The following is a 15,724-nucleotide window of genomic DNA, read 5'->3' as shown; positions in this document are numbered from 1 at the left end:
AATGTGTCGTGCGAAGTGTGATGTTTAAGTTTTAGTATTCTTAAGTGTGTAAATGTGCTTGTGTGTTAAGATGTTAAGTATTTAAGTGTGGAAGTGTGTTTAGGTGTTAAGTGTTTAGCTAATTAAGTGTTTATGTGTGAAAGTGTGTTGTGTGAACTGTGATATTTAAGTATTAGTATTTTTTAAGTGTGAAGTGTGCAAGTGTGTTTGTGTGTTAACGTGTTAAGTATTTAAGTTTGGAAGTGTGAAAGTGTGAAGTGATGCTTAAGTGTTAGTGTTTGTGAAACATTTGTTAAAATGGGTGCTTAAGTGTTAAGTATTAAAGTGTGTGTTTAAGAGTTAAGTGTTAAAGTGCTTTTCCAAGTGTGAAGTGTGATGTTCAATGAAGTGTTTTGTAAGTGTTAGTTAAGTTCTTGTTAAGTGTAATTGATGTGTAAAGTGTTTATTGACGTGTGAAGTGTTTGTGTATTTAGGTGTTAAGATGTTTGTGTTAAGTGTTTAAGTGTGAAGTGTGCAGTTTAAATTGTATTGCTTGTTAAATGTTAGTGTTTGTGAAGTTTGAAGTGTGAAGTGTTTGTGTGTTTGTGTTCAGGTGTTAAATGTTAAAGTGTTTATTTAAATATGAAGTGCTAAAATATTAAATGTTAAAGTGTTTATTTAAATATGAAGTGTTAAAGTATTTGTTTTTAAGTGTGAAGTATGTAGTATGAAGCATAAAGTGATGTGAAGTGATTTGAAGTGGTTGAGTGTTAAGTATTAAAGTGTGTGTTTAAGAGTTAAGTGTTAAAGTGTTTTTTCAAGTGTGAAGTGTGATGTTCAAGTGTTAGTATTTGTTAAATATTTGTGAAGTGTTTTGTAAGTGTTAGTTAAGTGCTTGTTAAGTGTAATTGTTTGTGAAGTATATATTGACGTGTGAAGTGTTTGTGAATTTAGGTGTTAAGGTGTTTGTGTTAAGTGTTTAAGTGTGAAGTGTGCGGTTTAAGTTGTAGTGCTTGTTAATTGTTTGTGTGTTTGTGTTTAAGTCTTAAATGTTAAAGTGTTTATTTAAGTATGAAGTGTGAAAGTATTTGTTTTTAAGTGTGAAGTATGTAGTATGAAGCGTAAAGTGATGTGAAGTGGTTAAGTGTTTGTGTGTTTGGGTGTTTAGGTGTTAAGTGTAATGTGTGATTTTTAAGTGTTTTATTAAGTGTTAGTATTTGTTAAGTCCTTGTAAAGTGTTTTTGAAATGTTTTGTTTGGTACTTGTTAAGTGTTTGGTGAAGGGTTGGAGTGCGAAGTGTTGAAGTGTTTGGTGAAGTATGAAGTGTGAAGTGTGAAGTGTGATGTGTGATGTAGTGTGATGAAGCATGAAGCGTGAAGTAGTGTGAAAAAGCGTGAAGTGTGAAATGTGAAGTAGTATGAAGTGTGAACTGTGAAGTGTTGTGAAGTGCGAAGTGCGAAGTGTGTAGAATGCAAGGGTGTTTAAGTGTTTAGTATTAAGTTTTTAAGTGTTTAAGTGTTTAGTATTAAGTTTTTAAGTGTTTAAGTGTTTATGTGTTTAGTGTTTAGTGTGAAGTGTGATATTTAAGTGTTAGTGTTCTTAACTGTGAAGTGTGTAAGTGTGTTTGTGTGTTAAGGTGTTAACTAATTAAGTGTGGAAGTGTGCAAGTGTGTTTAGGTGATAAGTGTTTCGGTATTTAAGTGTTTATGTGTGAAAGTGTATAGTGTGAAGTGTAATGTTTAAGTGTTAGTGTTTCTTAAGTGTGAAGTGTGCAAGTGTGTTTGTGCGTTAAGGTGTTTAGTATTTAAGTTTGAAAGTGTGAAAGTGTGAAGTGTGATATTTAAGTGTTAGTGTTCGTGAAACATTTGTTAAAGTGGGTACTTAATTGTAAACTATTAAAGTGTGTGTTTAGATATTAAGTGTTAAAGTGTTTTTTCAAGTGTGAAGTGTAATATTTAAGTGTTAGTGTTTGTTAAATATTTGTGAAGTGTTTTGTAAGTGTTAGTTAAGTGTAGTTTGTTGTGAGGTGTTTATTGACATTTAAAGTGTTTGTGTATTTAGGTGTTAAGGTATTTGTGTTAAGTTTTTAAGTGTGAAGTGTGCGGTTTAAGTTGTAGTGCTTGTTAAATGTTAGTGTTTGTGAAGTTTGAAGTGTGAAGTGTGAAGTTTTTAGGTGTTAATTGTTAAACTGCTTATTTAAGTATGAAGTGTTAAAGTATTTGTTTTTAAGTGTCAAGTATGTAGTATGAAGCGTAAAGTGGTGTGAAGTGGTTAAGTGTTTGTGTGTTTGGGTGTTTAGGTGTTAAGTGTGAAGTGTGATTTTTAAGTGTTTTTTTAAGTGTTAATATTTGTTAAGTCCTTGTAAAGTGTTTTTAAAATAATTTGTTCGGTGCTTATTAAATGTTTGGTGAAGTATTGGAGTGTAGAGGGTGAAGTATGAAGAAGTGTGAAGAAGGGTGAAGAAAGGTGAACCGTGAAGTGTGTAGTAGTGCGTTGAAGCGTGAAGCATGAAGCGTGAAGGGAGAAGCGTGAAATAGTGTGAAGAAGAGTGAAGAAGTGAAGTAGTGTGAAGCGTGAAGTAGTGTGAAGCATGAAGTGTGAAGGGTGTTGAAGCGTGAAGTAATGTGAAGAAGTGTGAAGTGTGAAGTAGTGTGAAGTGTTGTGAAGTGTGCAGTGGTGCAAGGGTGTTTAAGTGTTATGTGTGTTGTGTGAAGGGTGTAGTAGTATGAAGTGTGAAGTAGTGTGAAGAAGTGTGAAGTATTGTGAAGTGTGAAGTAGTGTGAAAGTGTGAAGTGTGATACTTAAATGTTAGTGCTTGTGAAGTTTGAAGTGTGAAGTGTTTGTATGTTTGTGTTCAGGTGTTAAATATTAAAGTGTTTATTTAAGTATGAAGTGTTAAAGTATTTGTTTTTAAGTGTGAAGTATATAGTGTGAAGCATAAAGTGGTGTGAAGGGGTTTGAAATGGTTAAGTGTTTGTTTGTTTAGGTGTTAAGTGTGAAGTGTGATTTTTAAGTGTTTTTTTTAAGTGTTTGTTTGTTTAGGTGTTAAGTGTGAAGTGTGATTTTTAAATATTTTTTTAAGTGTTAGTATTTGTTAAGTCTTTGAAAGTGTTTTTGAAATTTTTTGTTCAATGCTTGTTATTTGGTGAATTGTTTGGTGAAGTGTGAAGTGTGTAGTAGTGTGATGAAGTGTGAAGCGTTAAGAAGTGTGAAGTGTTGTGAAGTGTGAAGTGTGAAGTGTGCACTGGTGCAAGGGTGTTTAAGTGTTAAGTGTATTGTGTGATTCTTCAATGTTGCTTTACTTTGGAATATCTGTTCTAACCAGGTACCAAGTATTCTCAACATTTTGGATGACGAGCTTATTAAGGGTGTTGGTAATTGCATCTTGAGGTTGGTTTTTGTTGGCCTTGGTCATAGTTGTGGAATCATACATGTTTATTCTCTTTCATTTGTGTAGTGATTTTTAGGCTTTGTTGGTTTACTTACTGGAGTAACTCTGTCAATGCATGTAGAGAACTGTGCTTACAACCCATAAAAGGATCATATTATTGTCCTATAAGCTTTCAGGCTTGTTTTACAATAAGAATTATTGCTTAGTAAGGAAGCATGCTCCTGAATAAGATTAACTCTCAAGCCTAGTGCTAAAAAAATTTTCATTTGAATTTTGAAGTGAATTTAGGTGTCCTTCTCTGGAGTCTGTGTGCATTACCACCAGGTTTACTTTATACTGCTTGATGGGCAGTATGTTTCTATTACCGTTTATCTTTCCTTGTAATGCGCATTCTCCTGTTTTATCCTATCTGAAGTTACCGTCCATTTGTTCATGAATTTCTCTGCTGTTATTTTGTGTAAACATACTCAGCCTCTATATTTTTGGAATTGGTTACTGTTTCTGCTATCCTCTTCCCTACAAAAATTGTTAGCTTTCACGTGTGAGTGTGATTAAGGAGTTATTCAAGAATTGATTGCTTGGTCCTGCTGTAGAGGATTATATGAAAGTGTCATTATCCCTTTTGCTTGGCATAATTTAGGTTATGTGAATGACCATGGATTGACTAGGTTTTGCTAGAGTGCCAGGGTGCAATGTTCACTTGGCTTGTTACTGGACCATATGTATGAGCTAGAATATCAACAAGGGAATTCAGGAAGGTCTCGACTTAATATGGAATTACTTCTTTGTCATTTATATAGAGTTGGATTCATGAGTTCTATTGAATCCCACATCGGTTGTGAAAAGGGGTAACGTGCCCCTTGTATGTACCATAGGTAATCCTCCCCCTTGAGCTACCCTTTGGGGTGAGTTAGGCTCATCGAAAAAAAAAAGATATTTTCACGGATACAACATAAAAAGAATTAACCAAATTTACTATGTTTGGAATAGATTCCATTTTGAGAGAGTTAAAAAAGCATTATCTCGTTGAAAGGTTTTATACATCTGCCCCCAAATTTAACAAGTTCCTTCAGAAAACAAAAACCAACGGCAGCTCTTATGGCTATGCTTACTTAACATTTGTAACTGATCTTTCCTAATCTGCTCATTTACATTGTGGATTAGTAATATCTAACTTAAATGATTTTGGATGGCTTGCTTAAGGCTTAATGTATATAAGGGGATATTATAGGCTTATGAAACTATGCATAAGCAAAACTGATAGAGTGAAGAATCTGAAATATAGATGAGAAGGAAAAGGAAGAGAAAGGAGAAAAACTCAGAGGTGATTTATAGCCAATCCTCAGAAGTCATGAGTATAGAATGATTGCTAATAACAACCGTTACCCGTCCACAGCAAGGAAGTTGTATTACAAATCGAAAGGTAGAAGAAAAGATACAAACAAACATGTCCTCTCCTCTATTTATCCATGGCATTTGCAATCATCGCCCGATCATTTGGCAGCAAATTCCTTGTAACTAACTCCAGCTGTCCATTCTAGAATAATCCTTGGAAGAACCTTCCTCCTTCTTCAGCCTATTTCTATAATAAACTTTTAGTGAATTGGATCAACGGCCCACTGTTCCCTTTTCTGCGCTTTTGCTAACAATACTGTCTCCCAAGAGACCAGCCTTGCCCTCAAGGCTGAAGTTTGGAAATTGATTGACAAGGTCATAATAATTCATCAAGGTGGCTTCATCTACTGTTTGTCCCTTCTACTTGATTAGAGCTTGTGATATGTGGCCATTTCTTGTGCTAATTCAGATAGAACCTGATGCTTGCCCACTACTTTTTTGAATTGGAAAACATGGAATGTTGGGAGTATTTTTGTAGAAGCAGGAAGCTGTAGCTTATACACTACACTTCCAACTTTTTGCAGCATATGGAAAGGACCGAAATAGCAAGGAGAGAGCTTTTGATTACTTTCTTTAGAGTGGGCTGGCAGTGAGGCCTAAATTTCAGAAAAATAGAATCTCCCACCTCGTATTGAACATCTATTCCATGCTTATCAGCAAACCTTACCATTCGTCGTTGAGCCCATTTCAGATTGTAAGTCAATTGTCTCAATAATTCATCTCGGATGACCAATTCTTGGGCTACTGCTTCTGTTTTAGTCTTGCCAGGTAAAAACTGTAGTGTTGGAGGGATCTGCCATACACTGCTTGATTGAAAGCTAGAGTTGCACGAGTATTCAACCTAAGAGATCCATTTACTTCAGTTATGAGGCTGCTCGGATGTGAAATATTGAAGATAGGTCTACAAGCTTCTATTAAGAATCTTTGTTTGACCATCCGTTTCTAGATGATATGCTGTACTCATTTTCAAACGCGTCCCCTAAAGGCGAAATAACTCCGATAAGAAATGACTTAGAAAAATGGGATCTCGATCACCGACTACAGACTTCGCATGCCATGTAGCCTGATGATCTCTTTAGCAAATAACTCAACGACAATTTTGGAGACATAGAGAATGTGCATACTTTGTATAACGATCCACCACTACAAATATGGTATCAAATCCATTGGACCGAGGTAATCCATTGGACCAAGGTAATCCAATAATAAAATCAAGGGAAATGTCTTCCCAAACCTGATTTGGAGTTGGCAATGGTTGAAGTAATCCGGCTGGAGATGAAGCCTCATACTTCTGTTGTTGACAAATCCAGCATTCTGCCACAAAGTTTTGGATGTGTCTCATTGTTTCTAGCCGATATAGATTAGAAGAAATTCTTTTGTAGGTTTTGAAAGCTCCTGAGTGGCCACCAATTGGCGAGGAATGGAATTCCTTAATTAATTTAGGAATGTGATCTACACGATGGACATAGATGGACATGTTCATGGCAGTTAACAACTCCTCCAAGGTGGACATGTTCGTCTCTATCTGATCGCCCTTCCATCCTTGTTTTGTTCATGAGGGAGAGAAGCATGGCAGGTCGGACCAATATTGATAGAGTGAAGAATCTGAAATATAGATTAGAAGAAAAAGGAAAAACATGAGAAAAACTTGGAGGTGATTCATAGCCATTCCTCAGAAATGATGAATATAGAATGATTGGTAATAACAACCGTTACCGGCCCACAGTAAGGAAGCTGTATTACAAATCGAAAGGTAGAAGAAAAGATAAAAACAAACATGTCCTCTCATATTTATCCATAACGTTTGCAATCATTGCCGGATCATTTGGTAGCAGATTCTTTCTAGCTAACTCCAGCTGTCCACTCTAAAATAATCCCTGGGAGAACCTTCCTCCTTCTTCCTCAACCTCTTTCTATAATAAGCTTTCAGTGAATTGGATCCACGGCCCATTGTTCTCTTTTCTGGGCTTTTGCTAATACAGTAGTGTAGAAGAATAATATTTGTTGTTGTATTTCACAATAGAGATTACAAACCTATTTATACATGAGAGATGGTATCTAAATAGGAAGGAAAATCAAGTCTATGATTATACAATCCCTAAGATTAAGCAACTAACTCATTTATCAATATTTATTTCCTATATTAACATATTTACTTCCTATAATCTATAACACTCCCCCTCAAGTTGGAGTATAAATGTTAATTATGCCCAACTTGTTACATATATAATCAACTCGTCCCATACAACTTAGCAGACATCGAATTTGTGAACCGAACTTCTTCCAATAGTTGACATACCCAGAAAACTTCACAAACGGCTTTTGTCGTGACTCGACATTCAGGTTCAGTACTAAAACGGAAGACCACATTTTCTCAACTTAGTAAAACGCCTCACTATAAATAGAATTTCCAATCCGTGAACAGTACTCGTGAACAGAACAGTACCCGATGAACAATACTCGTGAACAGTATGAACAGTACGCGTGAACAATACCCGATGAACAATTTCCGTGAACAATGCCCGATGAGCAGTGCCATAAGTCTTCAAATGTTACCCTTTATGGGTAACCCAAATGAACAGAGCCTAAGTCTCTAAATGTTACCCTTTATGAGTAACCCAAATGAATAAAACCCTAAGTCTCCAAATGTTACCTTTGTGGGTAACCCAAATGAACAGAGCCCTGAGTCTTCAAATGTTACCCTTTATGAGTAACCCAAATGAACAAGAGTCCTAAGTCTCCAAATGTTACCCTTTCTGGGTAACCCAAATGAACAGAGCCCTAAGTCTCTAAATGTTACCCTTTATGGGTAACCCAAATGAACAGAGTCCTAAGTCTCAAAATGTTACCCTTTATGGGTAATCCAAATGAATAGAGTCCTAAGTCTCCAAATGTTACCCTTTATGGGTAACCTAAATGAACAGAGCCTAAGTCTCCAAATGTTACCCTTTGTGGGTAACCCAAATGAACAGAGCCCTAAGTCTTCAAATGTTACCCTTTCTGAGTAACCCAAATGAACAGAGCCCTAAGTCTCCAAATGTTACTCTTTCTAGGTAACCCAAATGAACAAAAACCTTTCCAAATGTTACCCTTTATGGGTAACCCAAATGAACCGAGCCCTAAGTTTTCAAATGTTACCCTTTATGAGTAACCCAAATGAACAGAGTCTTAAGTCTCCAAATGTTACCCTTTATGGGTAACCCAAATAAACAGAGCCCTAAGTCTCCAAATGTTACCCTTTATGGGTAACCCAAATGAACAGAGTTCTAAGTCTTCAAATGTTATAAAAACTTGACGAGAGAGAAAAAAATAAATCCCTATGAGAATGGCTCTGATACCATGTAGAAGAATAATATTTGTTGTTGTATTTCACAATAGGGATTACAAACTTATTTATACATGAGAGATGGTATCTAAATAGGAAGGAAAATCAAGTCTATGATTATACAATTCCTAAGATTAAGCAACTAACTCATTTATCAATATTTATTTTCTATATTAACATATTTACTTCCTATAATCTGTAGAATGGTAAACTTACAGTGGAGGCTCCATGTATACAAGGGGATATCATAGGCTTATGAAATTATACATAAACAAAACCTTCTGATTTCAAAAGGTGTGATCATAGATAGGATTGCATAAGGAACATATGATGTTCCATGCAAGATGTTATCGCAGATAGGAGTTCACCTGCAAATAGGAATCAAACCTTGTGAGGCTGCAACTATGTAGAGAAAAGAAGGCCAGCCTGATGCTTTGCTGCATCAGCAAGTGGCCATAATATATGCAGATAAGGATTCATGCAATTAGTTGGCTGTGTGTGGAATAGGATTTGTTTTCTAAAGCTCTCGTCTGTATTGTGAACTTTAACTGTGTTTGTAAATGTTCTTATGAGGTTTGTTCTCCATTTGGTTAGCTTTCTGAAGTTGCTTTGTTTTTTAAAGCAAATTACATCTACCAAATGAAGCCTTAGCAGAATCCGTTCTTTGCATATAAATTAATTTCATGATGTTGCATTTTGTCTCTATATCTATTTCCTGATTTGTGTGCAGCTAAAAGTATCTCTCTTGTATGCTGCTACAGCTGTCAGAATTATGAAGGTGGTATTGCAGGAGAACCTGGCTCTGAAGCTCATGGTGGGTATGTTCTTTATTATTTTCTCCCTAATCCCTTTCTCTCGCACTATCCCTTGACTGTATTTCTTTAAAAGATAATAAATATGCTAGCTTCCTTGGCCTTGTGTTAATATGTACTTTAAATGTATGGCCTCTGTTTCCTTTCATCCCGTGCAAAAGCTTCTCAGAGATCTATGGATTTGATCATCAGGTACACATTTTGTGGATTGGCAGCAATGATTTTGATCAATGAGGCCAATCGTTTGGACTTGGCTGGTTTACTTGTAAGATCATGTTGCCTTCTTCATTGACAGCTTGTAGCTGTTATATTTCTGTTTTTTAAATTACTGTGCATTTTGCTTTTGTTTGTCGAATGTAACCTTGAAGATGAAGATTTGCATGTAAGTTTCATTAGCTCATATATTTTGATTGATGGATTTTGCATTAGGACCGGGTGGTTTTTCGACAAGGAGTGGAGTGTGGATTTCAGGGGAGAACAAACAAGTTGGTTGATGGTTGCTACTCCTTCTGGCAGGTGATGTTATATCCTGTTGTCAGTTATTAGTGTTTCTTCATATTTATGGTTCATTAACAATGAGAATTAATCAGGGAGGTGTATTTGCATTATTAAAAGGATTACATTCAGTTAATGGTGAACATGTGGCTTTTTCGGATCCTGAAGAAGGAGATAGTGCTACAGATGGCACTTCTGAAGGAGAAGATGGAAATTCCTTGGGGACTGATGAGACTTGCCATATTAAACGGGGAGGTGAGTTCATTTAGAAATGGTAAAGGCATCCTTGTTCCCGTTTTCTTCTATAATGGGATTCTGCTCTTGATCATATTGTGCTCTCTCTAGATTTACATAGTTAATCATGGGATTTCTTTCTGATTGAGTAATTTTGTTATTTGTTTGTGTACCTGTGGTGCCTTTTCAGTAGGAGATGGAGAAATGGCGCCCCTTTTTCACAGCGTGGCCTTGCAGCAGTACATAATTTTGTGCCCACAGGTATGGATTGAAAAATTAATACTATCCATGATATCAAGGAGGAAAAAAAAGGGGTTGGGAGTGGGGTGTGGAGTGTGGGGAGAACTGGGGGAACTGGTGGGAAACGTAATCCTATATGTAATGCTCTGAAAAGCCTGAAGATCCTAAAATAGTTTTTCGGCATAAGAAATTAGGATTCTTGTTACAGGAACAATTATAAATTAATACTGTAAGCCTCCCATATTCCTTCAATTCTCATTCATCCAGTTAACCTGAGAGTTGAGAGAGTCAACTTATCCCTAACTCTGCCCCACCTGCAACTCACTGTTCTTCTTTCTATACTTCCTCTTGTATGTAACATGCTGCCTTCTTGGTCTGAAAATGTTAACTGCTGGTGTTCCACTATCTATTTCAACCATCGCACATTCATTGTTGGATCTCTACTGCCACTTCCACTCCTGCCAACATTATGATTACTCCTGGTGACAGTAGCATCATCAGGATGGCTGCACTGCAATTAGCTAATCATTACCACGCTACTGTATACGGTGAATAAAATATTGCTGACATCATAAACCAGCACCAGCCCCTCTTGAAGGCCATTGTCACTACTTGCGTTGCTGATATTTGATTATCCATGTAATTTAAGTAATTGGTATACATAATAGATTCTTGTGTAATCTTGTCATTGCAGGAACAGGAGGGCGGATTCAGAGACAAACCTGGGAAGGCCAGGGACTACTATCACACACGCTATTGTTTAAGCGGCCTCTCTGCTACCATCGGCGTTCGATTTTGGTGCTTGTGTCACAAAAATTAACAAGTCTATCACCTATTTGGTGCTTGTGTCACAAAAATTAACAAGTCTATCACCTATATTATCATCGGCTTTCGATTTCGGCATAACGATCTCTATCATAAAAAATGTCTAAGTCTATCAATCTTGCTACCGCATAAATTTATTCTTGAGAATGTTCAAAGTAATAAGTTGATGGATGCATGAATCAACATATCGTATTTATTATTTTCTTTACACTCTCCGATAAGCAAAAATTTATTTTTTTTTTCAAAGAAATAAATATACTCATTTAATTGGTTTGATGTTATATAATAAAATTATCTTTTTATATAAAAAAATTGATTAATGCAAATTTAATACATCACCTAATTACTATATGTGATGTGCATGGAAGTCTTAGATTGATCCAGTATATTGAATTTAAGTAACTAAGTGTCAATGGAAAACACTCATCTTTGTTAAAAGAAAAAAAATAGTATATAATATAATGGTGTTGTCCTAATATAAGTCTTATACTTAAAATTCAAACATTTATTCATTATAAATATAAAAATTATATATGCATAAATATTTTTCATTTCGTATAAATTCAATTATTATCTTATCACGCTCTAATTATAGTTCTAAAAGTTAATTGTAACGAAGACAAGTAATTTATAAATAAAGAAATGTTTAAAAAGGTCTCTTTAATTATTTTATGTTTCTTTATTATAATACTTTATTTTTAAATGCACTCCTTAATTAATGCACTTAGTTTGAATACATTTATTCTCATATAAAATTAATAATCTCATTTTTTAAAGCAAATATTTGAACCTTCTTTTTGTAGTTGGAATATTGCAACACATTGAATTATCAACACACGGGCTTCGAATACATTAATCAGCTTCCTTAGTTTAATGGAAATAAGTCAAAGTTCCTTATTTATCTTAATCGAGATTTCTAACTTTCATTAAATGAATTAAATATTATTTTCATTATTTAACAGATGTATTAGAAAATAAATGTAAAGAAGAATAAATGAAACTAGAGTTTTTAAAGATTTTGGTACTACGACTCTTCATTTTCTCATTTGTTCTACACATTGACATTTCATAGAATGTGATGGATAAATGAAATTAGAATATATAAATATTCTGATACTCCGACTTTTCATTTTCTCATATGTTCTACTCGTGTCGACATGATATTTTATATTTGACACATATTTGTGCATTCGAATACTTGTACACTCGAACACTGCTTGAATAATCCATTTATGTATAGTTAATCGAACATTTTTTTCTCTATTTAGATAAAAATAGCTATATATTTTTATATTTTTTATTTTAGTTAATTTTATATAATATTAGATATTCAAACACCACGTCTGAACTTAGTACATAACCTATAATTTTTATTTAGAAAATTGACAAGTTAAATAAAGATATACATCCATCTCTGCACCGTATCTAAATCGAAGTAATGTGAAATAAATTGAGATATACATCCATCTCAATTATACTCAAAGGATAATAATTATTCCTACATATATTACATGGAGAATGAAGTCACCAATGGAGCGAAACCCACCCCTAATTTCCAGTGTCAATGATTCAACAGAGCAATCCCAAGATATTGGTGACAAAGAATCCTGTAGTGCTGAATCAAGAAACCAAATATGATGAGTCTCCCACATCATCATGCTGCCTAAAAAAGAATAGCACAATCAAGCACTAGAGCTACAGAATCTTTAAGAGTACTCTGACATGGTATGGTTTAAGGTTATATACATTTTGATAGTGTTTGAGGGTCTGAGATCCAGAAAGTGGTTTCGATTATCAGTGTATCAGTAAAATCTGCCCTAGAAATACGGTCCTCTCCCCTTTTTATCCTTTTCCTCTCCTTTTCCTGAGCGTGTGACAGCCCCCTCTGGTACAGTACTATAACTATCTATCACGTCATATTAGCCCATGCGTACTGATATGTCATAGGCTCACTCCTTGTTAGGCGGTCATTTAATATTTTTGAGGCCCACTCCTTGTCAGGCGGCCATTTAATATTTTTGGGCGTATAAACGGGCAAGATTGCGAAGTGACTAAGCCCTTTCTCTTCTTGTCAAATCATCGAGCCTAACCTCCACTTTAGCTTCGGGCCGACCCGACCCTCCATTCGTGAGGGTAGCCGGACTGGTGCTGCCAAGCCGGCCTGCTAAGGGGCTTCCTGAATTCGGGGCTAGTTCTGTCTTAAGTGGGCTTCTATCTCTGCCCAAGGGGGCCTGAGGCTCGGCAGTTATCACATTTTTTCCCCTTAATATTATTATTTACTTTGTTTTAACTATATATCATTGAATTATGAAAGTTTGCAGCCATAAAAAATATATTTATGAACTCTTAAAAGTTTATTCTCTTTGCTAAAAGTTTAATTTGTATATGAGACAAAAGGAGTTAGAATATATAAGCGTGAAGTTGAATTTTCTTCAATTTTACTCAAAGGATATTAATTATTCCTGCATAGATTGCATCCACAATAAATTCCCTCCTTGTCAATAATTATTTTCCTTCACTACTTCAACCTTTTTTCTATAAATGAGAGGTAACATTTTAGGATTTTCATAATAATATTGGCTGAAAACCACAAAACAATACCACAGACAATGGAACAAGCCTCATTTTCCGGTGACAGTGATCCGAATGAACAATCCCAAGAGGCTGAAGAGGGTAAGTTTTGTGTAATCTCCAAACATACTCGCTTTGAATTCCCTTTTAATATGTATTAACTCTTGACAGAGAAAGAAAGACGTTACTTGCCAAGCAGCACTGAGAGGTGATTGGATAACTGCAAAGAGAATTTTTTATGATGACCCTGCTGCAGTAACTGTTAAAATTTCAGGCATTGAAGAGATAACTCTTCATGTTGCAAGAAGCAGAGGTCGCTCATCCTTGAGATTCATACAGATGCTTGTTGAGTCAATGCCTGAACATTCCTTGGAAACGACAAATATTCATGGAGAAACACCTCTTCATTATGCTGCTATTGCTGGTAATATTCAAGCAATAAGTTTATTACTGAAAAAGAATCCAGCACTGCTGCAGATAGCAAACTTCCATGGCCTTGCCCCACTTCATTTTGCTGCCCAGTGTTGCCACAAGGAAGCAGTTTCCCTTCTTTTGTCATGTGACAGATCTAAGTGCATTATCAGGCCCAAATGACTTCAGACTTGTGAATCTTCTCATAATTGCTGAATTCTATGGTGGGTATCTCTAGCAACTCACTTTTCATCCAAATATTTACAGCAGAACCATTTTTCTTTTTCCAATGATCTCAACATCTGCAGATATGGCTTTTGATCTGCTACGGAGATACCCCAATTTGGCTATTGGACGAGATGATCAAGAGAAAACTGCGTTAGAGAATTCCCAAGTGGAAGCAAGCTTGGGTTTTGTGAATGCTTATTATATCGATGTTTGTTTCTCAATTTTACTTAAAATTTTCGTGTGGAAGCTGCGTCATGCAACCTCAGTACTCACAAGAGTCATCTCCGTATTTGTCATTGCAGTTGTTTCTATAGATTTACATGCTGTCCATCGAGGTGGAGATTTGGAAAATAGAGTTGATGTTTCAGAAGCATCCCAAAAAGAATTAAAGAAATTTGGCTATTGGACGAGATGATCCTGGTGCATTAAATTCCAGGATTTCAGGCACTGGAGAGACTACTCTTGTGTTGCAAATGGCAGAGGTCGCTTATCTCTGTGTTTGACATAGAGATAAGCGACCTCTGCCATTTGAAATGAGTTATTTGTATTTTTTATATTAATTAGAAAGCATTTTAAACAGGTATATTAATTAGAAAGACTAATACATTAACGATCTTACTTCATCAGAACAACATTCTATACATGAAGAGCATTCACGATGAACTTTGACAGGCATAAATAATTCCAAGATAACAAGATACAACAAAATACGATCATCTTTGAGTGCTAAAGATAAACCTCAAATCCTCGGCGCATAGCTGCTCAGCTTACGTTCAGCAACATTCACAGACTAAAGAATAAAATCACATTAACTAGTCCAACTACAACACACCAAAGAAGAGATATGAGCAAGAAACAATTTTAACAAGACTAGCCAGTACCACCAAGGACACCCTTGAGCTTCTTCACTTGAGCATCATCTAGAAAAGTTGTTTTCTCCACCAATTTTGAAGGCAATCTATTGCCGAACAATGCAAAATCAGTAATTTGTAGACCAAGTTCAAGACTATTGAAGCTAACAACAGCAACTGCTGCTGTCCCACCGGCATTTATCTGAAAATGAAGCAGCCCTTGTGGAAAAATCATAACATCAACTTTATTTAGAGTTTTTACATAAACCATATTTGCAGATGATGAAATGAATCCAGCAGTAATTTTTCCAGTGACCACAAAGAGAATTTCAGAGGCAGCAGTTGAGTGTGCATGGGGATGACACCCCCTGGTGCAAGGTCTAGACGTGCAGTGGATAGGCAAAGACCATTTACGCCCGGAAATTGCTGCACGGAAGCTGGGGCCACAGCAGCACTGATAATATTTGTAGTATTACCAGCAACACCTAGACTCTTAAATACAAAATCATCAACTGTGACAATTGCAGGGTTCCTGCAGGCGTATCCTGAAGGATTGCTGGCACCTTTTAGTTTTGCAACACAGAAATCTGCAGCTTGAGAGGATGGATAGAATAAAAGAGCAACAAGAAATTAATTTGTATATAGAGATTTTGATGAGCAAAAAACAAATTAATTTGTTATTCATAGCATCATGTATTTATACATAGACATGGAATGCTCTAGAGAATAAAAATACAAAGAATTTCTGAAATATTCTACAGGTTACAACAACAAATCAAGCTGTACAAGGGAGACATTTTCTCTGATGCCGGAGAACATGAGAAGCCTGTTCAACACGCACCGTTTTGATAAAATCTTTGATGGGCTTGGATTAGAGATAGACGGGCTGATGGGCTGTGGAAATAAGGGCCTAGGCTTGAAACCATTTGCCGTTTATTTACTGCGCACCGTTTGCATAATCTAACCA

General features: G+C 35.8%; 2 protein-coding genes across 25 annotated transcripts in view; both read left to right on the top strand.

Moving 5' to 3' along the window:
* LOC110603855 (protein farnesyltransferase subunit beta) overlaps positions 1-10,904 on the top strand; it is a 29,309-nt gene extending 18,405 nt beyond the window's left edge. For 3 of the 23 annotated variants that reach the window (XM_043952700.1, XM_021741827.2, XM_043952698.1), the window contains 7 exons: positions 3,305-3,369; positions 8,852-8,908; positions 9,064-9,167; positions 9,332-9,418; positions 9,493-9,652; positions 9,822-9,892; positions 10,260-10,546. In XM_043952700.1, coding sequence (XP_043808635.1) covers positions 8,863-8,908; positions 9,064-9,167; positions 9,332-9,418; positions 9,493-9,652; positions 9,822-9,892; positions 10,260-10,427 — 636 coding nt within the window. In that variant the 5' untranslated portion in view covers positions 3,305-3,369; positions 8,852-8,862 and the 3' untranslated portion in view covers positions 10,428-10,546. The other 20 variants (XM_043952703.1, XM_021741829.2, XM_043952699.1 and 17 more) reach the window with 17 other exon arrangements.
* Positions 10,905-11,553: 649 nt separating this feature from the next.
* Positions 11,554-14,358, top strand: LOC110602876. Of its 2 annotated transcripts, none has more exons than XM_043952705.1 (3): positions 11,554-13,902; positions 13,987-14,114; positions 14,209-14,358. In XM_043952705.1, the coding sequence occupies exons 1-3, from the start codon at positions 13,758-13,760 to the stop codon at positions 14,218-14,220; spliced, it is 285 nt and encodes a 94-aa protein (XP_043808640.1). In that variant the 5' UTR covers positions 11,554-13,757; the 3' UTR covers positions 14,221-14,358. The 2 variants fall into 2 exon arrangements, with proteins under 2 accessions (XP_043808640.1, XP_021596149.1); XM_021740457.2 differs by having other exon boundaries at positions 11,554-13,369; positions 13,439-13,902; positions 13,987-14,321.
* The last annotated feature ends 1,366 nt before the right edge of the window (positions 14,359-15,724 follow it).

The sequence above is a fragment of the Manihot esculenta genome, chromosome 17 (genome assembly GCF_001659605.2).
Source record: "Manihot esculenta cultivar AM560-2 chromosome 17, M.esculenta_v8, whole genome shotgun sequence".
NCBI lineage: Eukaryota > Viridiplantae > Streptophyta > Magnoliopsida > Malpighiales > Euphorbiaceae > Manihot > Manihot esculenta.
Note: the sequence above shows the minus strand (reverse complement) of the source record. Positions and strands in the feature narration are given on the sequence as shown.

Excerpts from the sequence above, each read along its gene's own strand:
- LOC110602876 (XM_021740457.2), top strand. The coding sequence starts at position 13,758 with ATGGCCTTGCCCCACTTCATTTTGCTGCCCAGTGTTGCCACAAGGAAG. Across the intron at positions 13,903-13,986 it reads CATAATTGCTGAATTCTATG|ATATGGCTTTTGATCTGCTA; the intron begins GTGGGTATCTCT and ends CAACATCTGCAG.